Raw genomic sequence first — 24,620 nt, forward strand, 5'->3', positions numbered from 1 at the left:
AGATTCCCAGAGAAGGCAAGCGGGTTAGGGGGAGACAGAAGGTTAAGTGGGCAGATGAGATTTTGTGAGTAGAAATTGGCAGCAGGAAGCACAGGACCGGGTTAACTGGGGGAACATGGGAGAGGCCCTTGTCCTGCAGTGGACGTAATCAGGCTGATGATGAGGATGATGATAATGATAATGATAATGATGATGATGATGATGGCCCGTCCTCCTCGTTGCTTCCTATGTTAAGCGACGACATGACACTTCCGGCCTCCCTTAGGGATAAACAATGCTTCCATTTCGCAATGGGTGTCACCTTCAGACATGGCTGTAGCCAAAATTTCGCCATAACTTACGGAGTTTTGAACTTAACTGTCAGTTCACCATTTTTTTTAACTTAGGCTGCCAACCTGTCCACCGCCTTGATTTGCCATGATACCCCAGGCCTTGCCTGCTTCATGTAACTTGGTACTCCACCTCAAAAGACTGCCAACCCCTGGCCTAGAGTGTAAAATGGTTTTTAACGGCTGGTGATGCTTCAAATACGTTTTTTTTACGAGGGTGCCTAATTGACGTACGGACGAAGTGGCCACGCAGCTCACCTACTCATCCTATGGGGGCGTAAGAAATTTCTTATACACTCGTACATACGTCGCAAAATCAAGCATATCTTCAAATTAACACCCTTTTCACAAGCAGTCACTGGCAATCCCACGTTTTAAGACACTTAACAGGTTTTCGAAACTTCAGTTGATTCAAGAACTTGATTTGCGCCAGCCAGTGTAGTGAGACGCTGCGAGTGTTTTCACAGCACCGATGAGGCGCTGTCGTTCGGCCTACTATATAGTATAAATGCAAAAATAAATCACCAATTGATGACTGATTAAGTACGCATTGGCTATGACACTCACAGTTGGTCAGACTCAGGTTTATATTTCTTTACCACTAAAATATCACTAAATGAAGTGTTTCATGAGCAGTCATATTGAAAGCTCCACCACTCAATCATCGCCTGTGGGCAACCTGTAAAATAAAATACTTTACGTAATCACCATCATTATAACTATTCCAATGTCTTGAAAACAGACAAGTATTATAAATGCGAAGTTACAACCCTATGTGCTGGTGTCCATTGAGAAACACTTTTCTTGCAAAAAGTGCCGTAGTCCTCCTTCATTCTATCAATCATTCTAAAAAACTTATATGTAAATATTTGACTGTTTGTCCGTTTCAGTGAGTGACTCAATTCACCCATACTGTCTACTCACTTTGAATGTCCCGAATACTTCCATCGTCGAATAAATGCATCAACATTTCATTACTGACTAAGCGCTCCAAATAGAAAACATAATAAAGATGCTCTTGCAAGGGCCACCTATTAGAAACCACTTCTAGTTCTTATACTTACAGCTCAAATGACGTTGACAAGCATTGCACAGACAGACAAAAAAAGGAAAAACGAAAAAAAGAAAGAATTACAGTACGAATGAAAAAGAGGGTAGTCTTATGAAAGTAATACACCATCAGTGTAACTACTGCAATGCCCTGAAGATAGGCAAACATTATAAATACACAGCCACCACATAATGTGTTTGTGTCCGAAGAAATCTCGCGAAGTCTTTCTACAGCCTTGCGCCGAAGCCCGTGTAGAACAGTTTGCTTCAAGTTTACTTTCTGTGAGGGGCAAATCGAAGACGCCATCTGCATGCATCGCACTCAACACATTTCGCCATTTCGTTTCCGTGGTGTCTGCATTGTAAGGTCACTGACGATGTTGTCGAAGTTAGCATGATTAGCAAAGTTAGCAGCGTTGCCTAGGTCAGCCGTGTCGCCAACAAGTGAGTGCAACCTTACCCTTCGGTTTCGCATGAATGCATAACTTCTGCACGTGCAGTGTCCCTCAGCGTCTCCGGCGAGTCCGGGTCTGCGAGTAGGTCTTCAACGTTGGTGTAGACGCGGATGCTCCCGCCGTGCACCAGCACCAACTTGTCCATGTAACGCAGATAGCTACCCTGGTTGCATACCATTATGCGGGTCTGCAGTACAAGAGCCATGAGTGTTAACTGCAGTCTTTCATTATTTTTTCATCAACGAACCCGCTACAGAAACAACTGAGTCACCCGGGAGACGCCGGCAATTGCAGATACTTTTCTCATAGCATCAGCACCAAACGCGATGGTATGCTTCTCAACTTCCTAGCAGCAATCGTTCACTTGGAAGCAACCAAGCCGAACGTTCAGTAACCGATATGGTGCTCACTCCGCCGTATAAGAAGTATCTATGGACATATGAAAGTTCCACGAATCAGACCTATAGAGTCTCGATGTTAGGAAAACCTTTTTAGAAAGTCGCTTTCGGATTTTCTTACAGTTGTGGCTGCCGTTGTTCAGTATAGATTACCATACTGCGAAACGGCAGTCACAACTGATTCAATGACAAGCGCCTACAACAACAGTCTGGACGCACCTTGTTGCCTAAGAATCCAGTGTTTCCGATGACTGTCTCGAAGATGCCGTTACCGACCACGGGGTCCAAACTACTGAGTGGATCATCCAGGAGGTACACATCACTGCGGCTGTAAACTGCTCGTGCGAGAGAAATCCGCTGCTTCTGACCACCACTCAAGTTGCCGCCCTGCGGATGATATTCAAACAATCCTGAGTGAGTTTGTATGATATAGGGTGATATTTGAGAAAACTCAAGCTCTCATCTTAAGGATGTAAGCATTGTTTGAACGAAACAGCACATATGAAATACGCTCGTCTTGTGAGTGTTCTAAATTGGACTGTGAACGCTGTTGTCAATGTTGTTACGGGGTTTAAACTAAATCTGAGAACTTGTAAAACGAACATGACAAATATTAAGGGGTCACGACAACTGAAGCTGGATTCGGTCATCATGGAAGTTCAGAATATCTTATTCCACAACGGCACAACACTAGCTATTATTAATACGCTGTATGCTCTCCTCGAACGAAATATTTTGTCTACTGGACTGTTACAATGAACAAATAAGCAACCCAAAGTTCATGGCGGAGTTCTTGCTAACGCTAGTGTGAAGCACAAAGACATATTCCGTTGTTATCTACTGTCGGGAATGCAACGGCTCTCCTTTGTCTCGGGACTCTCACCATTTTCATGACTTCCATGACTTTCATGCCACAAAGAACAAATCTCAAGGAAGTCATCGAGACCTTTGAGATCCGTAAGAAAGGTACCAAATGTGTCACCCTGCCGTCCTTGGTGACGCAGAATCTTGATGCCTTAGTCACACTTGCAAAATGCGATTTTGTGGTAGCGTTGATATTTCTTCTCTACTTGACTCTTTGTTATTTATTAAGGCTTTCCCCTTAGCTGCTTCCATTATATATGAATGTTTTTCTAATAAAAGTTTAGCTGCCGGACAGTGCCTGCCCTGCGTTTTTCTTATTCTTTGCTCTCAATCACGGGAACGTTGAAAAACCAAAATGACCTTGCTCGTTCTTCAAATGCAGTCTTCCCTTTCCCCAAGCTACTCACCTTCTCGCCTATCTCAGTCAAGTCCCCTGCCGGAAGTCTGTTAAGGTCGTCGATTAGTCTGCAACCGGCGATCACTTCCTCGTAGAAGTCAAAGTCCATTGGTTGCCCGTACAGTATGTTGTCCCGAACTGTCATATTGTGCACGTGCGCCAGCTGGGGCACGTAAGCGATGCGACCCTGAATCGAGGTACGGTTTTAAGAATAGCACTGTACCCTCAGTTACCTCAGTCTCTCGCTGTATGTTCTATTTCTATCGGACATAGTGTACCACAGATATTACAAGACTACCGGTGGTTCAGTGGAGTCAGTGGAACGAATAATTATTAAATACCCCGCGATGACCTTGTTGACATTGAGGACAGAGTACAGATTATTTGTCAATCTCTACTGAAGTTTGTTGCGTGCTTTATTTTGCCCTCTAAAATCAGCGAATAACATTTTCAGCAACGAAAAGCCCAAATTAGCCGTCCATAACGATGGTGAACATTATTATTCTCTACATTTGCACTTATTTTAATGCGTTATTTGTTGCTCACCTCTGCCATCTCTTGACATATGTCACTCCCACAACTTTTCCTACCACTTCAGTGGCCCTACCCACGCTGTCAACACGTTTGCCATGAACAGATACTATTTCTCCAGTTGCATCTTGTCAATAATACCACTGTGAAAAAAAGTTCATTTTAGCACATATGCCCTCACGCCATTGGCTATCTTCTGACTGTCTACGACAACGTTATGTCTTCTCACGCCATGCACGTTTCGCAGTTCAGTATAACTTACTCCCTAGTAAAGTTTCTCTTAGACGCGAAGAAACCATGGTGCTCCGCTTGTCTTGCTGCATTGGTACGCAGCAGCTAGTGCATGTACTGCTCCCATCCTCGTTATGGCGACGTAAGGACTTCAGTCTATCCCTCACATAGTGTTGCAGCATAGCCTTTTGAATCTATATTAGCCAATCCAATGGCTTCCTGATTTAAGCAGCCTTTCTTGTTGAACATACTCTTTTATATCCTATAACTTCAAGATTTCTGAGCAAGTTCGTTTAATGTACTCCTTTGCCTGTGTGACGTTAAATTGAAGGCCGTACCAGGGTCTCTCAACGTTTCACTGAGAATCCTTAACAAAGAATCCAAGACTCCCACACTAGCTTGTAAGACAATGCGTTAGCAAAATGAAAATTTCATTGAATCTATAGGCAGCCATTTGCCCTATTGACTGATAACATATAAGTCTGTCCACTCTAATTAACTCTGAATCTTTTTAATAAATTGTAGTTAAATATACTTCTTGGAAAATATTCATTTGAACTTGACTACACTGGCACACCAGACGGTCGAGACAATCCACAGCTGATTCCGACACCCTGACTATGAAACTCGGAAACGTGCCATGAAACGTAAGATAAACATGAAACCATGTTTTCACTAAGTGCATTACAAGCACGAATACTGCTGACAAATCGTTTCATTTTTATCTGTTATAGATTATTTACCATTAGACACTCCGGCAGACCGTGAAGAACCCTTTTTCGTCAAGTTAGTGCCATAGCTTGAGCAAAGAAAAAAGAGAACACCTTTCGTGGGTAATTCAACTAAAAGACCTGTCCACAAATTTTTTCTCTCTTTCTATTTACTTTCCTTACCACCTTTGCTTCAATCACCAGACATCCGCTATCGAAGGAAGCCGACATAAGCAGACTGAGGTACATATATCCCGTACAGCATACAGAACAACTAAGCTGCGGTGCACGCACGATCGACGCACAGCTTACCGTGCAAACGACGCGCCCCACGGTGCAGGGCATCTCTCCCAGGATCCCCGAGAGGAGAGACGACTTGCCGCTGCCCACAAAGCCCACGACGCCCACTAGGGATCCCGGCCGCACGTCGAGGTTGACGGCCTTCAGGTGATCCTGCTTGATCTCTTCCTTCGGGCTGCTCCAGGAGAAGCCACATTTTCTGAGGTTCACGTGACCTGAGTCAGTCAGTACAACTTTATGAGAGCGCCGTAACGACGCGGAGGGTCACACTGGGCCGCCCGCCTACTTCCACAAAGACAGCTGTTATTAATTCAGTTGTTGCCCAGTGTCTAATCTTCGTAGTTTAGTGACTTGAAGGGCATCTCATGGTAAAACGAGACAAAATCAATAATAAAGTGTCTGATAATCATGTCTGAGCTATATCAACGCTTTCGTTTGTTTGCGCAAAGCCTGAGAATGCCATACATTAAAAACTACAGTGATATATAAGGCTGCTTCGTGCACTGTAAAATAATCCACTTAAACTTTTCACAGATCTTGATCACCACTAATTGGTTGTGATAGTGACGATGTAAAATTTTCAAGTTCGTTTTTTTTCGTCATCGTTGCCGTCAAGATTTCCTGAAAGGCCCAGGATAAGAACATCACACCGTGTGTCTTATGCTGTATACGCGACTGAAAGCGCGCAATAGCTACGACGGTAGCTCATCAGAGGATACAAACCGGCCGTCTTTCGCACGAAAGCTTCATTGCGAAATGGTAATGTATACGTGGCCTTACTGAAAACGCGCACCTTATTCAATGCGCCGCTGGCAATCGACAACTAGTATGTCACTGATAGATTTATGTTCCTCTTACCACAGTCTTATATATTCTAAAGAAACAGTTCAGTCAGTTTATATAAGCCTTAGCGTTCATTGATAACAACTGCGGTGATATGATAGCATGACCATCAAGACTACTTTGTAGTTACACTCAGCCTGACCAAGGGCGTCGAAGGATCACTACAATCGACTGGAGAAAACAAGCAGATGAAGTTGGCTTCCATTTTCGAGTTGTCCTACGTGAGTGCGAGAAGTTCTTGAGACTTTTATTGTGCCACAAAAAAAGGCACCCCAAGTGCTCGAATTCTCTTTAAAGTACCGAACTCTAGTGAGTCGCAGCAAGGTAGAAGAAAATATTCAACAATATTCAAGTGATTCTCAGTCCACACTTTTTGTGCCTACGATTTTACCAACGTGTTTGTGACGCCATAATGTCCATATCACCGAGTTTAATATTCGAGATTACATGTGAGCATTGCTGCAGTCTGATTGCAGCTACCTTTGCTTATGGTAACTTACCGGCTTTTCTGTAGATCTCGTACGACGCCTTCTCTTTGTGTTCTTCTTGATCCATCTGAGTGCAGAACTCTGATATGCGCCCGAGACCCAGCGCTACCTGTGAAAGAAAAATAGATATCAGTACTTTCCAATCAGTTCGTGATACAACGTCAGAAAAGTTGTATTATTTTAGAGGGTGGTTCATCACTTCTGGGGACTGGAAACACAGCAGCACTGCTCTGAGAACACAAGTGGGCTTTTGTGTTGGCAGAGGAAAGACTCAGATGAAATGGTTTGCGATTCGAAATAACAGCCATACGTTGGTTGCGGAGAATTCAGGCTTCACATGACAAATGGGGACTTCAAATAACCTAGCGCGTGTCCTTTGTAAACGGCGAATGTCCACTGGCAACTGATAACTGATAAAAGAGTAGTGCTTTCATGGAACAGTTAGATGATGCAACAGCAAGCTTATAAATTCTGATCTTTTTGGTTATACAGCGAAACCCTTTGATTCAGTTTTTGCGCTATCGTCCCTTACAATGGAGCAGGCGCCTTCTGGTCTCTTACGTCCTTTACTAGTTTAAGGATGGTGGGCATTTTGGAGTATAACTCTCGCAAGTGTCTTTCCTTTACCGGCCAACGTGGCAGTAATGCGGGTGGTATGCGTTATAAATTTCTGGTCTCAAGATGGTTTCAAAGTGGAAAGCATATACACAGCTTATGATCCCCTCTTATAATCTCTTTGTTTCGCTTTATTGCTCTGACTAAAGATCAGTGCTTGGTAAGCATAGATGTTTCATAATCGGAAAATTTTATTGGAAAGAACCGCAGACTGTGTATAATATTTAAGGACTATTTAAACGTGAGACAATAAATGGTCACTCGAGACGCATGGCGCTTTACAAGCAAGGAAAGATAACAAGAAGTGGTGCCAACTCCTTATTCGAGACTACACGTATTGCTGCAGCTAACAATTAGGTTTCAGATCATGGCAAAAAAAAAACCCTTGCTCAAAGAACAGATGGAAGTTACACGCTTTTAGTACCCTTTTGATTGACAGTAATGTCCTACTTCGTGAACTAAAGCTCAATTTAGGAGGCCTGTTTCCCGCGTCATGTAGTTAAAGTTTTACTTGCAAGGTTGTGATTGAACAAATATATCCTTTTTTCATATTTCTGCAATCAACCACGTCAAAAACTGTGAAACTATGTAACTTTATATTCTCGTTTAATTTTTCATTTCAGCAGATTGAGGGTGATCGTCCACTATATGGGGTCTTCCTCTACGTAGCTATGCCTCACTTTCACATGCCCTATCGGTGCTTGAATGGAAACGCCTACCAACCATTCAGTGAAGATCACAATTGTCTTACAAAAGTTGTACGTCATTAGTCAACCACGTTTTACATTATTCAGCAACTCTTTTAATATACTATCTGGGTCTCAAGTTTGATAAGCCCAGCAAAATTTAATTGAAGACAGAGATTCGCAAAAGCAATGTCGGAGTCATTAACATTTTTCGAAGTAGGTCAACCTTCAATAGAATGGATTGATTTGTTTTGATAAAGGCTGGTCAATATTAATTTATAGAATAATACTTTATGTTGATTTCCTTTATCTGATCCGCCTATTTATTAGCCCTATTGTGTCACATTTTGTTATTTGTGCGGTTCTTTTTCTATCAGCCAGTCTGGCCACTCACTATTGCATTTTATCATGTAAAAAGGCTTCATTGGTTCAATTTTTTCACTATTGGTAATGCTAGTTCTCCAATGTACAACTTGGTTGCTCGCTTGTGTCATAATACATGCCCGTGTCATTAGCGAAAACATATTATCGGCATTATCAAAAAAATACCAACGCACCTGCCGTCCATTCCTGAATAGTAGCGCCGTAGAACACAGCGTCAGCTCGGTCACGTACAGCAGGTATAAGCAGGAAAACGACAGCTCTGGCTTCAAGTGAATGCCGGGCTCAAAGAAATACAGTGCCGAAAACAGGATAATCGTCAGCTGAAAAGATGGCCAGAGTTTGTAATGTCGTGACGCGGAGAGCTCACTTAGTTCAGGAAGTTTACGTCCGACAGCATTTCAGCCGGTAAAGCGAACCATTCAATTCCCGACGCATGCACGCTACAACTTTAAGAGTTGATCTGACGTCTCCCAGACATAAAATTGAAACACACGCATGATTAACGTGTCGTAACTGATAATACTGAGAACTAACAAACAAGGATGTCTGCAAAAGTACAGGGGATGTTACTGGCCGTAATTGTAAATGGTAAGCAAAAAACTTCGACGAATGGATAACTTCATTCAGTCCCGTCCGGTGGCAACTTATCTCTTCATTCCCTTTAATTTTCCCATATTTACATTAAAATTTCCATTCATAACATCCCCTGTACATTTCTTGGTGTTGGAACGGGGTTTATTGGCACAAGTAGTGCTTGCACAGCAGGTCTATTGATGCGGGAACCGGGCGGCAGGAACCGACGCAGGATACACAACGCTCGCGGCAACAGCTCGCGCTCGGCTCCTCTTCCTAAAGGCGTGACCCACTGCGGCCCATATTCTTCTTCCCCTCTACAATACCCCGGCGACGAAGACGAGCCATCCTGGCAAGTCAAGGTGATGATATTAGGAGTGGGTCGTGATATGGCTTGAGACGACTCACGTGGACAGTCTCACGACAAAGGCGTCGCCTGTCTGTAGATGGCGTGACCGGCTCGATCACGTGTGTGACAGGGGATCGACGTTCGACGACGCGATAAGGACCGTGAAACTTGGGGGCAAACTTAGCGGACAGACCTGGGGAGTGGAAGGGCAGTCGAAGCCAGACAAGCGAGCCCACGGCAAAAGTCTCGACTTGCTGGTCGCGGTCGTGGCGGTCTTTTTCGAATGCTTGCTTGTCCGAGGTGAATGATCGGGCCAACTGACGACACTCTTCAGCGTGGTGCAAAATTTCAGAAAGAGGGCTGAACTCTGAGACGTCGGGACGATACGGCAAAATGGTGTCAAGGGTGGAGCATGGCTCACGCCCATATAGAAGAAAGAAAGGCGAGAAGCCTGTGGTTGACTGCGTCGCGGTGTTGTACGCATAGGTCACAAATGGGAGAATGACATCCCAGTTTGATTGGTCGGAATTGACATACATGGCGAGCATGTCTCCTAGCGTTCGGTTGAAGCGCTCAGTTAGACCGTTGGTCTGCGGGTGGTAAGCTGAAGAGGTTCGGTGCACCGTGCGGCATGCCTGAAGGAGTCGTTGTACAACTTCGGATAAAAAGACACGCCCTCGATCACTTAGCAGTTCACGTGGTGCCCCGTGACGCAGTACGAAGCGCCGCAAAATGAAATTGGCTACGTCACGTGCACCAGCCGTAGGTAGTGGAGCTGTTTCAGCATACCTCGTCAGATGGTCGACGGCGACAATGATCCATCGATTTCCAGTGGCAGTGTAAGGAAGGGGACCATATAGATCGATACCAACGCGGTCGAAAGGGTGCGCCGGACACGGTAGAGGCTGTAATAATCCGGGTGAATGGGCAGCTGTCTTTCGTCGTTGGCATAATGAACAAGACCGAATGTATTTTCGTACAAAAGTGTACATGCCACGCCAGTAGTAACGCTGGCAGATCCGCTGATATGTTTTTAACACACCAGCGTGAGCATGTTGTGGGTCGGCATGAAAATACGCACAGACATCAGATCGCATGTGGCGTGGTATAACCAAGAGCCATTTACGACCATCCGCGTGGTAGTTTCTGCGGTATAGTTGCGCGTCCCGTATCGCGAAATGTGTGGCTTGGCGGCGAAGAGCGCGTGGGTACGCAGACGTTGAAGAGTCGGAAAGAATGTTAAGGAGAGATGTTATCCATGGGTCTTTCTGCTGTTCAGACGACATGCTTTTGACGGGAATGGGAGCGATGGAGAAGTTGGTGTCCGAATGCAGGTCTGCGGTGGATCTCACTGGTGATCGTGAGAGGGCGTCCGCATCAGAGTGTTTTCGTCCTGAGCGGTAGACGACATGAATGTCGAATTCTTGTAGTCGAAGAGCCCAACGTCCAAGGCGATCTGAAGGATCTTTTAGCGACGCCAACCAACAAAGTGCATGGTGATCGGTCACAACGTCGAAACTCTGTCCGTACAAGTAAGGACGAAACTTGCTTAACGCCCAAACGATTGCGAGGCATTCTTTTTCAGTTACGGAGTAGTTCATCTCCGCTTTCGTGAGTGCGCGGCTTGCGTATGCGACGACGTACTCTGCAATACCTGGCTTTGGTTGCGCGAGTACTGCTCCCAGACCAACGCCACTGGCATCTGTGTGCACTTCAGTGGGGGCACTTGGGTCGTAATGGCGTAAAATCGGTGGGGACGTAAGTAGGCGGCGCAGTGTAAGGAAAGCTTCGTCACATGCCGGGTTCCAGTTAGAAAGATTAGCTGGACCGTTCAGTAGTTGTGTAAGTGGGGCTATTATTGTTGCAAAGTTGTGGACGAAACGACGAAAATACGAGCACAAGCCGATGAAGCTCCTAAGTTCTTTGAGTGAAGTCGGCTTCGGAAAGTCTGCTACGGCTCGAAGTTTGTCTGGGTCGGGGGAAATTCCATCCTTTGTCACAACGTGACCAAGTATCGTAAGTTGGCGAGCCCCAAAGCGGCACTTCTTTAGGTTAAGCTGAAGGTTTGCCTTGGTAAGACACTGAAGAATGGTGCGCAGACGGTCGACGTGGGTAGGGAAATCAGGAGAAAATACAATAACATCATCGAGGTAACATAAGCATATCTGCCATTTAAGGCCGCGTAAAATGCTGTCCATCATTCGCTCAAACGTTGCAGGTGCATTGCACAGACCGAATGGCATAACCATGAATTCGTTTAGGCCATCCGGCGTAACGAATGCTGTTTTGGGACGGTCACACTCTGCCATCGGAACCTGCCAGTAACCTGAACGTAAGCCCAGCGAAGAAAAGAATTCGGCACCTTGTAGGCAATCGATAGCGTCGTCGATGCGGGGAAGAGGGTATACATCTTTCCGGGTAATTTTGTTCAGTCGCCGGTAGTCGACACAAAATCTAATCAAACCGTCTTTTTTTCTTCACTAGCACCACAGGTGAAGACCAGGGGCTAGAAGATGGTTTGATGACGCCGCGCTGAAGCATATCATCCACCTGTTCTGCAATTACACTTCGTTCCTTGGGTGATACGCGGTAGGGGCGTTGCCGCAAAGGAGGGTGCGTTCCAGTGTAGATTGTGTGAGCGACGGTGTTAGTTTGACTCAGTGCCTTTTGAGGAAGGTCAAATGAATCTCGGAATTCATGGAGAAGGGTCATTAGCTGGTCCGTTGATCCAGAGGAAGCTTGCTGTCGATGGAACGATTGAAGATATCCGAGGAGTAGTCATCCGGCGTGAAAAGAGGAGTAACGGCGTTCAGTTGAAGTTGCTGGCCAGGGTCGTGGGACTCAATAGGCACAATAACGTTGTCATCAACAGAATGAACATAGCCCAGTGTTTCGTGAGCTCTTAAGGTGAGAGGGCATGAGCTAGGATTGCAAACGATAATTCCGGAAGTATCCTGGTGAGGTGGCAGAACGGCGTATGGCAGAGACGTACCGTGGCGGCGACTGAAAACGTCAGATGGCGAGAACACAACGGTAGAGCCGGATAATTCAGTGCGATTGACGGGGACAACGATGGCACTAAGAGGAGGAACATCAACGTCGGAAGCAACAAGAAGCTTGCCCAGGTGAGTGCACTCATTGTCGGTAGATGGCGCATCTGAAAACACAGATAATTCCACCTGCGCGCGAGCACAGTCAATTACGGCGTGGTGGCGTGACAAAAAATCCCATCCAAGTATCATGTCGTAGGCACAAGTGGTCAACACGAGAAACTCAATGTGGTACAGGACGTCTTGAATGTTTACTCTCGCCGTACATGCTCCGACTGGTCGAAGTGGTTGCGCACTCGCGGTATTCAGCAAAACGTCGGAAGGCGGCGTCGTTACTTTTCGTATCGAACGGCAGAGTTTCTGACTCATCACAGATACGGCGGCACCCGTATCAACAAGTGCAAGAGTTCGTATACCTTCAACAAACACTTCCAGAACGTTTGTGGGGGACGGGCGAGGACTTGTACAATGCGCCGATTTCGCAGCTCGTGCCTCCGGAGCTGCGGCAGTCAGTTTTCCGTCTCTACAGGGTTCGGTCGGCGACGCAGAGGGGACGGAGAACGGTAGCGGCGTGGTGAGGATGAGCGACGGGGACCGAATGATCGGTAGTCGGCAGCAGGGCGGTGGTCTAGTTCGGTTGGTGACGGGTCGCGTTCCACTGATTGTCGGTCGCATTGACGTGGCAGTTCTCGTTGCGCGTTGTACGGGGCCGGTAAAGAGTAGTCAGGGTACCTCGGAGGTGCAGCCGGACCCTTTGCGAAGCGCCGGCGACAGAAGCGCGCCACGTGACCTGGATATCCGCATGCGTAACAGATCGGGCGATTGTCAACTGTGCGCCAAGGGTTTCCGTTATAGCGCTGTTGTGTTGCTGGAAATGGCGTCGTTGATACTCGTACAGGCTGGGGAGTCGGCCCAAGCGGAGGTCGTGGTGGAGTAGCAGCAACAGCAGCATAAGTCAATGGCGCAGTGACGGGTGCTGTCTGAGAGACGGACGGCAATGCCTCAGAGACCTGCGCCTGTATTACCTGCCTGATGGCGGGCGCGAGACGCTCAGAAGAGGGTTCCGTTGCCGGTAGATACGACAGGCACGAAAGTTGTCGGGCCACCTCCTCGCGCACATATCGTTTGATTTCGGACATTATTGCGCTGTGGTCTCCACCCAGGCTCAATGCCGCGAGAGTTTCATCGGTAGCCGCTGGACGCCGTGTCATGACTCGTTGTTTGCGCAACTCCTCGAAGCTCTGGCAAAGAGTGGCGAGTTCGGACACGGTACGTGGGCCTTTGGCCAGCAGCATCTGGAAGGCGTCGTCGTCTATCCCCTTCAAAATATGTTTGATCTTGTCTGCCTCAATCATTGAAGGGTCAAGGCGCTTGCACAAGTCGAGCACATCCTCCATGTAGCTTGTGAAGCCTTCTCCTTGAAGCTGTGCGCGTCCCCGTAGGCGCTGTTCGGCACGGAGCTTGCGTACCTCGGGGCGACCGAACACATCGGCAATGCGTAGCTTAAAGGCACCCCAAGTGGCAAATTCCGACTGGTGGTTGTTAAACCAGAGACTAGCCACCTCTTTCAGGTAGAAGGGTACATATTGCAGCTTCGAAGAGTCGTCCCACTTGTTGCTTGCGCCTACCTTTTCAAATGTCGACAGCCAATCTTCGACGTCTTGCTCATCAGTACCGTCGAAAAAAGGTGGATCGCGTACGCGTAGCGCAGTGGGAACGATGACCGTCGGAGGCTGGGTCGTACCTTGCTGGATGGTTTCTTCAGCCATGTCTGGGATGGACGGTAGTTTCCGGTTGCGGAGTTCCAGGTTGAGTTACCCCGCACCTCCACCACTCTGGAACGGGGTTTATTGGCACAAGTAGTGATTGCACAGCAGGTCTATTGATGCGGGAACCGGGCGGCATGAACCGACGCAGGATACACAACGCTCGGGGCAACAGCTCGCGCTCGGCTCCTCTTCCTAAAGGCGTGACCCACTGCGGCACATATTCTTCTTCCTCTCTACAGTGTCATTGTCTGTTAATTCTCCTTAATAATGTGTCTAACAAAGAAAAACAAACCCCTAAATGTACACTTTTCTTTTACCACAATACGAAGATGGACATCACAAGCATATGCCATTTCAAGCGACATCAGCGCCGAGCCCACGTAGCCACCGCAGATGATGTGATTGATTGATAGATATGTAGGGTTTAACGTCCCAAAACCACCATATGATTATGAGAGACGCCGTAGTGGAGGGCTCCGGAAACTTCGACCACCTGGGGTTCTTTAACCTGCGCCCAAACCTGAGCACACGGGCCTAAAACATTTCCGCCTCCTTCGGAAATGCAGCCGCCGCAGCCGGGATTCAATCCCACGACCTGCAGGTCAGCAGCCGAGTACCTTAGCCACTATACCACCACGGCGGGGCCGCAGATGATGTGTGTTACGCACATGCAGTGCAACAAAACATGCTGAAGAATTAGCTTGTCAACGCTAAATACAGTTTAGACAGCAAGAGCCACCCGGTGTTGTCTACACGCTGCCATATTACGACTTAGGAGGGGAGGATTTTCAGTCCTGTCGCTGCGATATACACAGCACGATATATCCAAAATAAGACAATGGGGATCAAACAAGGAGTAACAGAGCTCTTGTGTTTCTGTTACTCTCTGTCCAGTTCACATCGTTCTACTTTTAGGCTTTACAATACGAATGCGCGTACACTGTCATGGCTGATCTATCAGTTAAGCTTGCCGCTTCACCACAACACTGAAGGCACACAGATTGGATGTCGGCTGCCACAAAAAAGCTTCGAATGGCTTGGCTGAGCATGGCAATAATAGCGATCCTTGCACGTATGGGGATTATGCCTCTGCAATAGCCAAGGAAAGGAGCTCGGCCACAAGACTATTTATCTGAACTGATGTTTATCAAGATTATGAAGGACGTTCAATATCTACCTGCCAACTACGCTCGTTGATTACGTCACTTTTGGGATAAAATAGTGACTTAGCGACTCTTGTATGATCGCGTTATAAAAAACAAATCAGTACTGGTTCCCAAACGCCTCTGCGTTTTCATCTTGAGTTGCTCGACGACCAGCCTCTTCTAACACATCACACTACCTCATCAGACGAACTTTCTTCCAACTCTTGATCACAGAGCCTACGTACCTTTGTAGATTCGGAGACGTTTGCATGCTATTTCATCAATAACAAAGGACATTTATTGACATTTAGAAGCACAAATGCTTGGGCTACTTTGTTTTCTATCACCGGACACTTAAGCGCACACTAACAAGGACAAAGGGATATGATAACAGTACAAGTGTTGTTTTCTCCCCATAGGTCATTTTTTGGCTTATCTGTAATACCACTAAGCATCACTGAAGGAAAATTACAGCTGATTACAGTCCATTTTACACAGTGCCATGCACCCGTCATGGTGCTGCATGATTACGGTGCTCGGTTCCTTGCCCAAAACTTCAATCACGGCCGCAGCGGCACATATCAGTGGATGTGAAGCTAGAAGCCCGTGTTCTAAGCGTTGTCAGGGCAGCTTTACGGGCATCATGTGATGCTCATAAATGAAATTTATATAAATGAAAGCATCATAGCATCATAAATGAAAACTTCCGGAGCTCTTCGCCACGGTGTGCCTCAGAAGCACATCGAACAACAGACCCCGAGGCCTTACAGGACTGCAAGGACATCGTGTTTACTTTTCACGAGATCCTCAACCATTATAGAAAAACGCGAACGACGTTAGCCACCACCCGACATGAAGCTAGAGAAGTCTCAGGCGTCTGCAGACCGACACGTTTGACAATTCACGACCCTTGCATAGACGTTTTCCCTCGCTCCACCCATCAGCCAGCTGTCCGTGGTGCGGGCACGAGACAACCGACATGGCACATATGCTTCGGGGAAGTGCGAGTGAGGTGTTAGCCGCTACTACTCGGACGAGATCGAGTGTACCGCAGGAAGACTGTCTGAACGGTGGCGCGCCACTCTTCTCAGCCCACGCGCAGTGTACCAAATCTAGGCTGTCCAGCGAGCCAGGGCCATCGTCGAGGGCATCGCACGATCCCCCGCGGACGAGGGCTTCTGGAAGTCTGGCCGGAGCCAGTGATTCCTCGAGGGATTCATAATAAAGTTCATTACCTACCTACCATTCCCAGATAATAGTGAGGTGAAAGCGTAGATGGTCTTTCAAAAGAGGAAATATGTCATCGCTGTCGATGCGGGTGCTGCACAAAATCGCCACGCGAAAACGTCATTGTGGGGCCACATATCAACTAAATTTGCGACGCTTTCATATGACGTCATTACTACATCGCTATGATGTCACGTAATTTGACGTGACACACTGGAGTATTTGCCATTCATCATCACTTAGCCAAAGGTCCGTACTCGTGGATCAAGGAGGGACTAAGTGAGGCATACACTGCATTTTGAGACAATGCGAAGTCGCGTTATATGCGGAAAGCTTTCGGGGGGTGCGCGAAAGGGTGAGTACATAGAATGAAAGATCAAAAAGATAGCTTTCAGGTTTAAACCCCTTTAAGCGAAAGCATGGTGACTTTATGAGCTCTGTTATTACACCAAAGCACTACTACCAGGCGTCAGATGTGTATGTATTCCTCCGTCATTTTACGGGTGGTTAAGGTTCTAAATAAGCCCGCTAAGCTGTTCCACTCTGAGAAGGCAGCAGCTAAAAGTGTATTACGGCCACGAACTCTGAAAGAGGGGCAAGCACGGGGTTCCTTTCGGGTAGTAGCCACCACTGATTGCCCAATTTGAAATGACGCTTTATTATTTGTGGCAGAAACAGGCAGTCTTTCCTCCATTTAAACCCTGGTGCTAGAGGAGGTTTAGCAAAGTTCTAAAGCTACTGAGCCATCTTCACGATTTTGGTTTCGAAGTAATGCTCAAAGAAGTTGTATTTTAACGCGATAGCGTTAAAGAGCTCGTGTTGAAGTAAACCCGCCGCCGGCGTCGGCCCCGTTGGTTGTGAGAGAAAAATCGTCTATGCGTCAGTGACCGAAAAATCAAGTTACCGAGATAGCCGCGGGAGGCCACTCTTTGTCCACGCGTGCGCGCGTGATCACACTAAAGAAGCCGCGCCTTCGACGAAAAAAAAAATTGCTCAAGGTCACGAGGTGCAGTAGTTTTTTTTTTTTTTTTTTTTGTCCTGCCACCCCTCCCTGCTTGGCTTCTAGCGCTTTCGTCGGGGCAAGAGAAGAGATAACGCAATTGCAGCATGCGACTTTAACTCCATTCGCACTGGACAGATTCTTAAAATTTTTGCGGCGTTGAATTCGTGAGGCTATAAGCTCTTTTAGTGAATTCATTCCATGGTTAGTTTAAAAAAAAGTGTTTCACGGCCCCTTTAACGCATTGTTCGACAGGTCTCACGACGAAAACGAGCCCATTCGGCGATGATAGCACGTGCTGGTCCAATCTACTGTGTGCGTGTTTGTGTGTGTGCGTATAACAAAACATAAGTATGCACCTGGTGGTTGAAGGGTGCACTAGGGGCCGGATTTCGCTATCACGTTCAACTCTTAAAGGCGAAGCTTAAGGGTCCCCAATTTTTTACAAGCACGATCACTATCACCTCCTCATTGCGTCTCATTTCATGAAATGAAACTTATCAATGCAAGAACAAAATACAGTGAACTCAGCTGCAGGTCGTTTAGCGACATCGTGCAGTAAGATGAACATAGCGTTGAAACAAATACAGTCACATGCAACACATTCACGTGCATCTTTTGCTGTACACACCACAGATGTTGAGGCTGTGTAGACGGAATCCAGCACACCGTCCAGTAGGTTCGCCCGGAACAGCCAAGACAGCTCGACGTTGCGCAAGCGGTGCACCGTCTCTTGCAGGGCCTCTTCCCAGGCGTACATCTTCACCGTTCGGATGGACGCGAACAAGTCTGACAGGCTCTTGATGCGCTCATCGCGGGCTTTCATTTGTAGTTGCTGCAAGACAGAGTCCAATGGAGATGATAAGCCGATTTCAAGTAGTTATCTCTTTTTGAGGTCTCGTCAAGAATTTTCGGAAATACAGAGAACGTGTGCGTTATCCTCCCCTGCAATTTCCAATCTTTTCGGTGCACTTCGGGGCACCAGAAGTTTGTTCACATGACGTAACCAGGTGATTACCTCTCGATGGGCCCATATACGAGAAGCATCCGTCGCAATTTCTGTTCTACCCTGTTTTGACATGCCCTCACAGGCCCGTTTAGTCATATTCCGCCTAACTCTTCTCAAGTAGCCGTGATGTTGACGAAGGTAGTTTTAGGTGTTTCCGAGACCAAAATTTTCCTTTGGCTAAGCTTGTGCCGGGAAAATGATAACAGAACGCGCGAGCGATTAACACTGTAAACCAATAGCGGCGTGAACAGTCGTTGGTCGTCGAGCAGTCTGATCATCTTAGGAAAGCGTTGTCTTTCCATGAATAGTCAACGCTGGTGCTCGCATGAGCTTTCCCTTAAATTTGGCAATTCGCATGTGCGCATATAATTTTAACAAAGTGGTCTTCAATAATTCCAAAATTTTTCAACCATTCCAACGTGGCCGTGAACGAGCGCTGCTAACATTTTTTGTGACTGGAACCCTAATACAGCTAAATAAAGTTCATAAACGAGTGTGGTACTCTCACGGGCGAACAACAGATTTTGCGTATTGTAGTGCGTTTTCTACTACGCAAACATAAATGAAAGGTTGTGATGAAGGGAAAAAAAGGTGCAATTTTGGCAGGCTCGATGATTAGTGTTTCCAATTTATGCCTGTTTGATAGAAAAACATGTAGAGAAGTGGCGATAGCATTGGCACAAAGGGTAGCGAAAGCGAGAAAGAAAGCACTCTCTCGTCTCGAAACTCGAAGAGGTTTATAGACCCTTGAAGTGCTTTTTTTTTGCCAGTAGATGGCATCCTTCGTTCAAATACCAACATCACGACTGGCTGAATTGCGCCGTAGCTAGCAATTCTGCGTAGATATTTTTTTAGAATACTCAGTCTAATCTCAGAAAACTATGGGCACCAAGAGCCGGTATGCACTTTCATGGCCGCAATTCATAAATATGTGACAGGGACAAATCGCATGAACTGTACTGCCTAACAATCAAATGAGCAGGGATGTTGGCAAACAGCAGATAAATTATAAACAGTAAATAAATTGGAACCCAGGTGGTCAACCAGCGAAGCTAAAGTGTCTTGTCGCGTTGTGTGGTATGGGTTTATCCCGGTGGTTCATTCCAGTTTTTATCAGCTGTAACGTCTACCCAGATATCCTCGTTTGTGTTTGCCACCCGTATATGTTCTCTACTGCATAGTGGCTGAGCGCTGAGTTCTGGGACTAGTGCAATTTCGGTGGCACAGACATTTTTCCATGCGGACGACGTTTTTTTTTTTTTTTTGTTTTTAGAGGACCAGTAGGTCCTCCCGAATATCTGTTGCATGTAAGTTGTGGTAGTTTTTCGTTCCCCTAGCCATATGTATAGCTTTGCTGTAAAGTGAAATCGACGATGTTAGTTCTTTTACTGTCATACGGCATTTTAAATTAAAACAAAGACGTGCACATTACTATATATATACACAGCAGGATATATGCTAAGGAGAAACATCAAGTATTGGGGGCAAAAGGCTACTTAAGAGCTACTGCAATGCAGAGCTGAGCAGGCACCTGTGAACTGTGTTCACCCCGGCGTGCTTGGGACTCTGCCCATCGCTTCTTTATTTTTTTTATTTGTCTCTTTCCGCCCTTTCGTCTCTTCTCCGAGTGCAGGGTAGCAAACCAGATGTGTGGCTGGCTAACCCCCTTGCCTTTCCTAGCTTTCTTCCTCTGATTATGTGTAGACCACTTCCATTCGAAATTGTGCTCGTTGTTTCAGACTGATTGTAAGAAGGCGGCTTAAAAGACGAATGCCTGTAGTTTTGTATTTCGTGCCATGATTCCAGAGACAGTTTGCCCGTGGGAATTCCTGAGTTTCGGAGAAATATTACATATCTTCACTATTGTAACCGGGTTCTTGTTAGCAAACACATGTATAACAAAGAAGGATACACCAAATTTATCAAGTTCACGCAATCTCAGTTCGTGCAAGAGCAGGGCACTTTGCGCGCCTTCATTCCACTCATACTCAGGTGTACATTCGCCAAGCTTCCTAGACGTTCGCGAATGTTTATTAGCCCTTTATCGCTTACCAAATCATAAGATGAAGCACTACCATCCAATTATTGAAGTACAGTTACTCAAGCAAGCCGAAAGAAATTCTTCCTTCAGTGTAACCCACATTGAAATCATGTCGACTCGTGCCAGGAGTCACTCAAACGTTTCGCTGCAGCAGGAGGGAAGAGGGGCATTTTCGCTTGCCTTTATCAACACCGAAGCCCTGTAGTGACACAGAGAGCACATGAACGTAACAACATAAGGGTTATGGGCGTCAGATTAACGATACATGATTTCGGCTATGGCCAACGTTGTAGATAATGGGCGTTAATAAACACGGGGTAATACAGTAATAGAAAAACAGTTTGTATAGCCAATTAGCATGATCCCTGATTTGAGAGAAAGCATTCACCTCAACTAACAATTTCTTTTAGTACTACGAAGTCTATGATATACGAACATAATATGCATATATCCATGATTTACCATGCTTTCACTTGCACAATGTATTTCCCGGAGTCGTACCATCCCCTTTCCAGTGGTACATCTCATACACAGGTGCGCACACGTGTGGCTTCAGAAAAGTGCATATGTGAAGCGTATGAGTAGAAATATTCAGACAGCCGTATTTGAACTCGACGCTTCTAATGTCGATACTCAAGGCTCTGCTGGTATGCCACGAGTTCTTCTTTTCTGTTACCAGATATTGCGGATACCAGATAGTACTACCTGGCTCCACCGCCCTTTCAACGAAATTTGCAGTGAAACATGCAGATACGGGGCCAATGTTTTATTGATTGATTGATTGAGTTTTGTTAGTGATATGACTTAATGACCAACTTAATTTTTATAATTCCCCCTTGTAAAGAAAGCCGCCCACATCTTCCCACGGGGGGAACACGAGTGAACGCGTCACACAGTGGTGGCGATATCACGTGAATATTGCGTAATTATGTATGGTTTCGGAATACCTAATTGCCATTTTGTCTCTACTAAACTTATTAGATGAAGGAGAAGCGTTGGCTTCAACAAGTGGTGGGACGCTGATGTTAGGCTGTGCCCCACTACTGGTTGCAGGTATACTGTTGCTTACATCACATCTACTCGAGTCAAGCAAATCGTCCAGTCAAGCGAAAGCCAAACAAATGTGTCCTTGACTGAATTTCGAACGCGCGATTCCGTGCCTAGATATGCGAGGTGGCCAGCGAACGGTTGTGCAGCGTGAGCAGTCAGTTTTTTTCCTAGCAGACACTGCCTGCGTCAGCCTTTCAAGCCGAGAAAGGGGGAGAGGAGCGACAGTTTTGCGGGTGTCTTCCTGGGCAGGCACGAGACGCGAGCATGCGCAGTGGGGGTACACGGAGGGACAGCGTTACACAGGCTAGTCAAAGAGCTGCTCCGCATCTAAAAACACAGCGCTTTCAATTCAGTAATCCCGAAGAACACTATATTGCTTCGTATGATCGCCAGTTACATATGCAAGCTTGAAGAATCTGCACCAAAGCGAACAAACGCTTGTTTTCTGCACTTAAACACTTGAATTAACTCGCCTTGACTTACCCAAAACTTTCTCTGGAACTTGAACGCGCCGAAAGGCATCAAGAAGACCACGATCATCCAGGCCAAGCAGCAGAGTGTGGGGTAGGTGCCCGTTCTCTCGGCAAGGAGCCAGAGTACCACGGGCATGGTGATGAGTCCACCGATTGGCATGGGGAACACCATCACGCTAAGCGCCAGTGTGCCGCAGTCCACCGCCAGCAGAGACACCACGGCGCCGGTCGGGTAGGTGTTCCTCATGGTCGCAGGCATGTGGACCGCCTGAAAGACGACAGGCGCCCGTCCGTAACTTTCATACGTACGCAGTGACATGTTCGGAGTTAGCCATAGGCGTACGCACATGGGCAGGGGGGGGGGGCGAACCCTTATGTCAAACGCACGGGAAAGGGTGGCCACCCCCTAGTGGCCTAAGAGGGGAATGCAAATCAGCTCTATACACTCAATAGGGAGGGGTGCACTGTGATTTGGCAGGGCGAGGGATGCAAAGTCAGCCCCCTACAGTGACATAATAGCAAGGAAACGCTGCGTAGAACTTTTGGCTAACTTCTTTCATCTAGGGACCTTATTTTGGGCCTTCTTAACGTTGAAACCTGCCCCGCCTATGAGGAGGAGTTGCTATGGGGCCAGGAACTTTAAAGTTAAGAAAACTACTCCCCATTATTTCTTTGATCACGACGGTCTCGTTCGGGCAGACTCAACGTCTGCAAGTAGCATGAAAGTGTTCATTCGTCAGCTGTAAATTAGTTATTTCGTCCAGTTATACGCTACGCAAGCTGGCAGAAAGTGTGTTTCAGCTTGCCGTCATAGATGCGAGTGGTTCTAGTTAACATTACCAGGATCATACGCGCAGAGAAATACCGAACAAAGTGAATGGGAAAACGATGGTCACTCTTCCTTAATCGGCATAGCATGGAACGCATGTGTTATCCGAGGGCTGTATGTTCGGTCAGATCCAGCAGCAAGTTGAGTTTTCATCCACTTTGATTCCATTCTATGTCATCATTGCCAAACTGCGCTGAATACTACACATCAATTTTCTCTATGTTTCCCTTCTCTTCATTGCCTGCTGATGTGTCTAAATGTATACTACATTAAACATGAGTATTTAGAAGGCATATTGGTCAAATACTAAAGTGGTTTCATTGTTCGAAAAGTTTATCGCCTGTTTAACCAAATAAAGGCTAAAGTTTGCACTTATGCACACTTTCTTTTCATTGAAAGCTCCACTTATTAGTGGTAAATATTACGTAAACCAAGGTAATAAATTTCTCCACATGAATGTATCAATAGTATACAGATCATTATAATAATTAATTAACCTAGTACTGAATGACACTATCTACTTCGTGATTATTTATGCTAGTTTTTACACATACACTCTCCCTAAATATAAATAAATGTGAACAGGTTGTTACAGCGTCCGTTAGCCTTGAATGATCTTCCTGCTTTTAAAAAGCCGGTGCGAGCATGAAAAAATCACATTTTTGGCAAAGTGCTACGCAGGAAACGAATAGTCTAGTGAATTTCATTCTTGATACAGCGACCTAATTATATATATATATATATATATATATATATATATATATATATATATATATATATATATATATATATATATATATATATATATATATATATATATATATATATATATATATATATATATATATATATATATATATATATATATATATATATATATATATATATATATATAGTTCAGTAGATCCTCCGTGAGCGGTCACAGCGTCGTTTATTTCGACGTTTCGGCCTAGAGTCTGGCCTTCATCAGGATTAAAGGTACAGTTTGTTGGTGCTCAGCTTTATACAATCTCAAATCAGAGGGAAAGGAAAGAGGAAAAAGACAGAAAAAAAGAAAAAAAGAAGAAAAGAAAAAGAAGAAAGAAAGAAAAAAGAATATAAGGTAGACTCCCCTCGGGCGCCCCCCTTCCACTCTTCCTTCCACGTCCCCTTTCATCTCTCTCCCCTTTTTCCCCTTCACCTTTCTGATGTCAGCGGTCTGTGTATGCTTCCTTTCACTAACGCATTCTTCCCGACCAGACGGCGCTTCCTGGCTCTGGCGGTTCGGTGTGGGGCAAAAAAGAGCTTTTTTAAGAACTCGGAGCCCCGTCACTCGGAGCCCCGTCAACATTTCGAAGAAGAAGGGTGCCGCAACACGCGGCACCCTTCTTCCTACGACGAAATGTTGACGGGGCTCCGAGTAGTTAAAGGCTTACAACTTCCTAAAAAGCTCTTTTTTTGCCCCACACTGATATATATGTATATATATATATATATATATATATATATATATATATATATATATATATATATATATATATATATATATATATATATATATATATATATATATATATATATATTGAAAAAGGGTTTATTGACGACTGTTGCGACGGTGGTCCTACGAAGAAACACGATCGTGCAAGAGCAACGGTCAAGCAGATGCCGGCGATGATCAGCACGAGCCGAGCGAGCGAAGCCCAGCACCCAGTACCCAAGCGGTGGCGATGTTGCTTGCCAACGACGCTCTTTCTTCTTCACAATTTGCCCCCGCCGAAAAAGAGCCATCCTGGCGACCTAAGAGTCTGGAGGCAGAGGGCTATAATATGGCTTAAAGCGGGCGAC

The 24,620-nt window shown here is 45.9% G+C and overlaps 1 protein-coding gene across 3 annotated transcripts in view; it reads right to left on the bottom strand.

Annotated features, from left to right (window-relative positions):
* The window catches only part of LOC119163186 (multidrug resistance protein mrp-7), a 102,915-nt gene that overhangs the window by 30,379 nt on the left and 47,916 nt on the right, over nt 1-24,620 (bottom strand). For 2 of the 3 annotated variants that reach the window (XM_075873920.1, XM_037415132.2), the window contains exons 10-17: nt 21,978-22,235; nt 18,026-18,229; nt 8,455-8,601; nt 6,609-6,705; nt 5,278-5,480; nt 3,504-3,680; nt 2,452-2,619; nt 1,840-2,021 (exon numbers count right to left, since the gene is read on the bottom strand). In XM_075873920.1, coding sequence (XP_075730035.1) covers nt 1,840-2,021; nt 2,452-2,619; nt 3,504-3,680; nt 5,278-5,480; nt 6,609-6,705; nt 8,455-8,601; nt 18,026-18,229; nt 21,978-22,235 — 1,436 coding nt within the window. The remainder of the gene's footprint in view (nt 1-1,839; nt 2,022-2,451; nt 2,620-3,503; nt 3,681-5,277; nt 5,481-6,608; nt 6,706-8,454; nt 8,602-18,025; nt 18,230-21,977; nt 22,236-24,620) is intronic. The other variant, XM_075873921.1, reaches the window with a different exon arrangement.

Source organism: Rhipicephalus microplus, chromosome 9 (genome assembly GCF_043290135.1).
Source record: "Rhipicephalus microplus isolate Deutch F79 chromosome 9, USDA_Rmic, whole genome shotgun sequence".
Classification (NCBI taxonomy): Eukaryota; Metazoa; Arthropoda; class Arachnida; order Ixodida; family Ixodidae; genus Rhipicephalus; species Rhipicephalus microplus.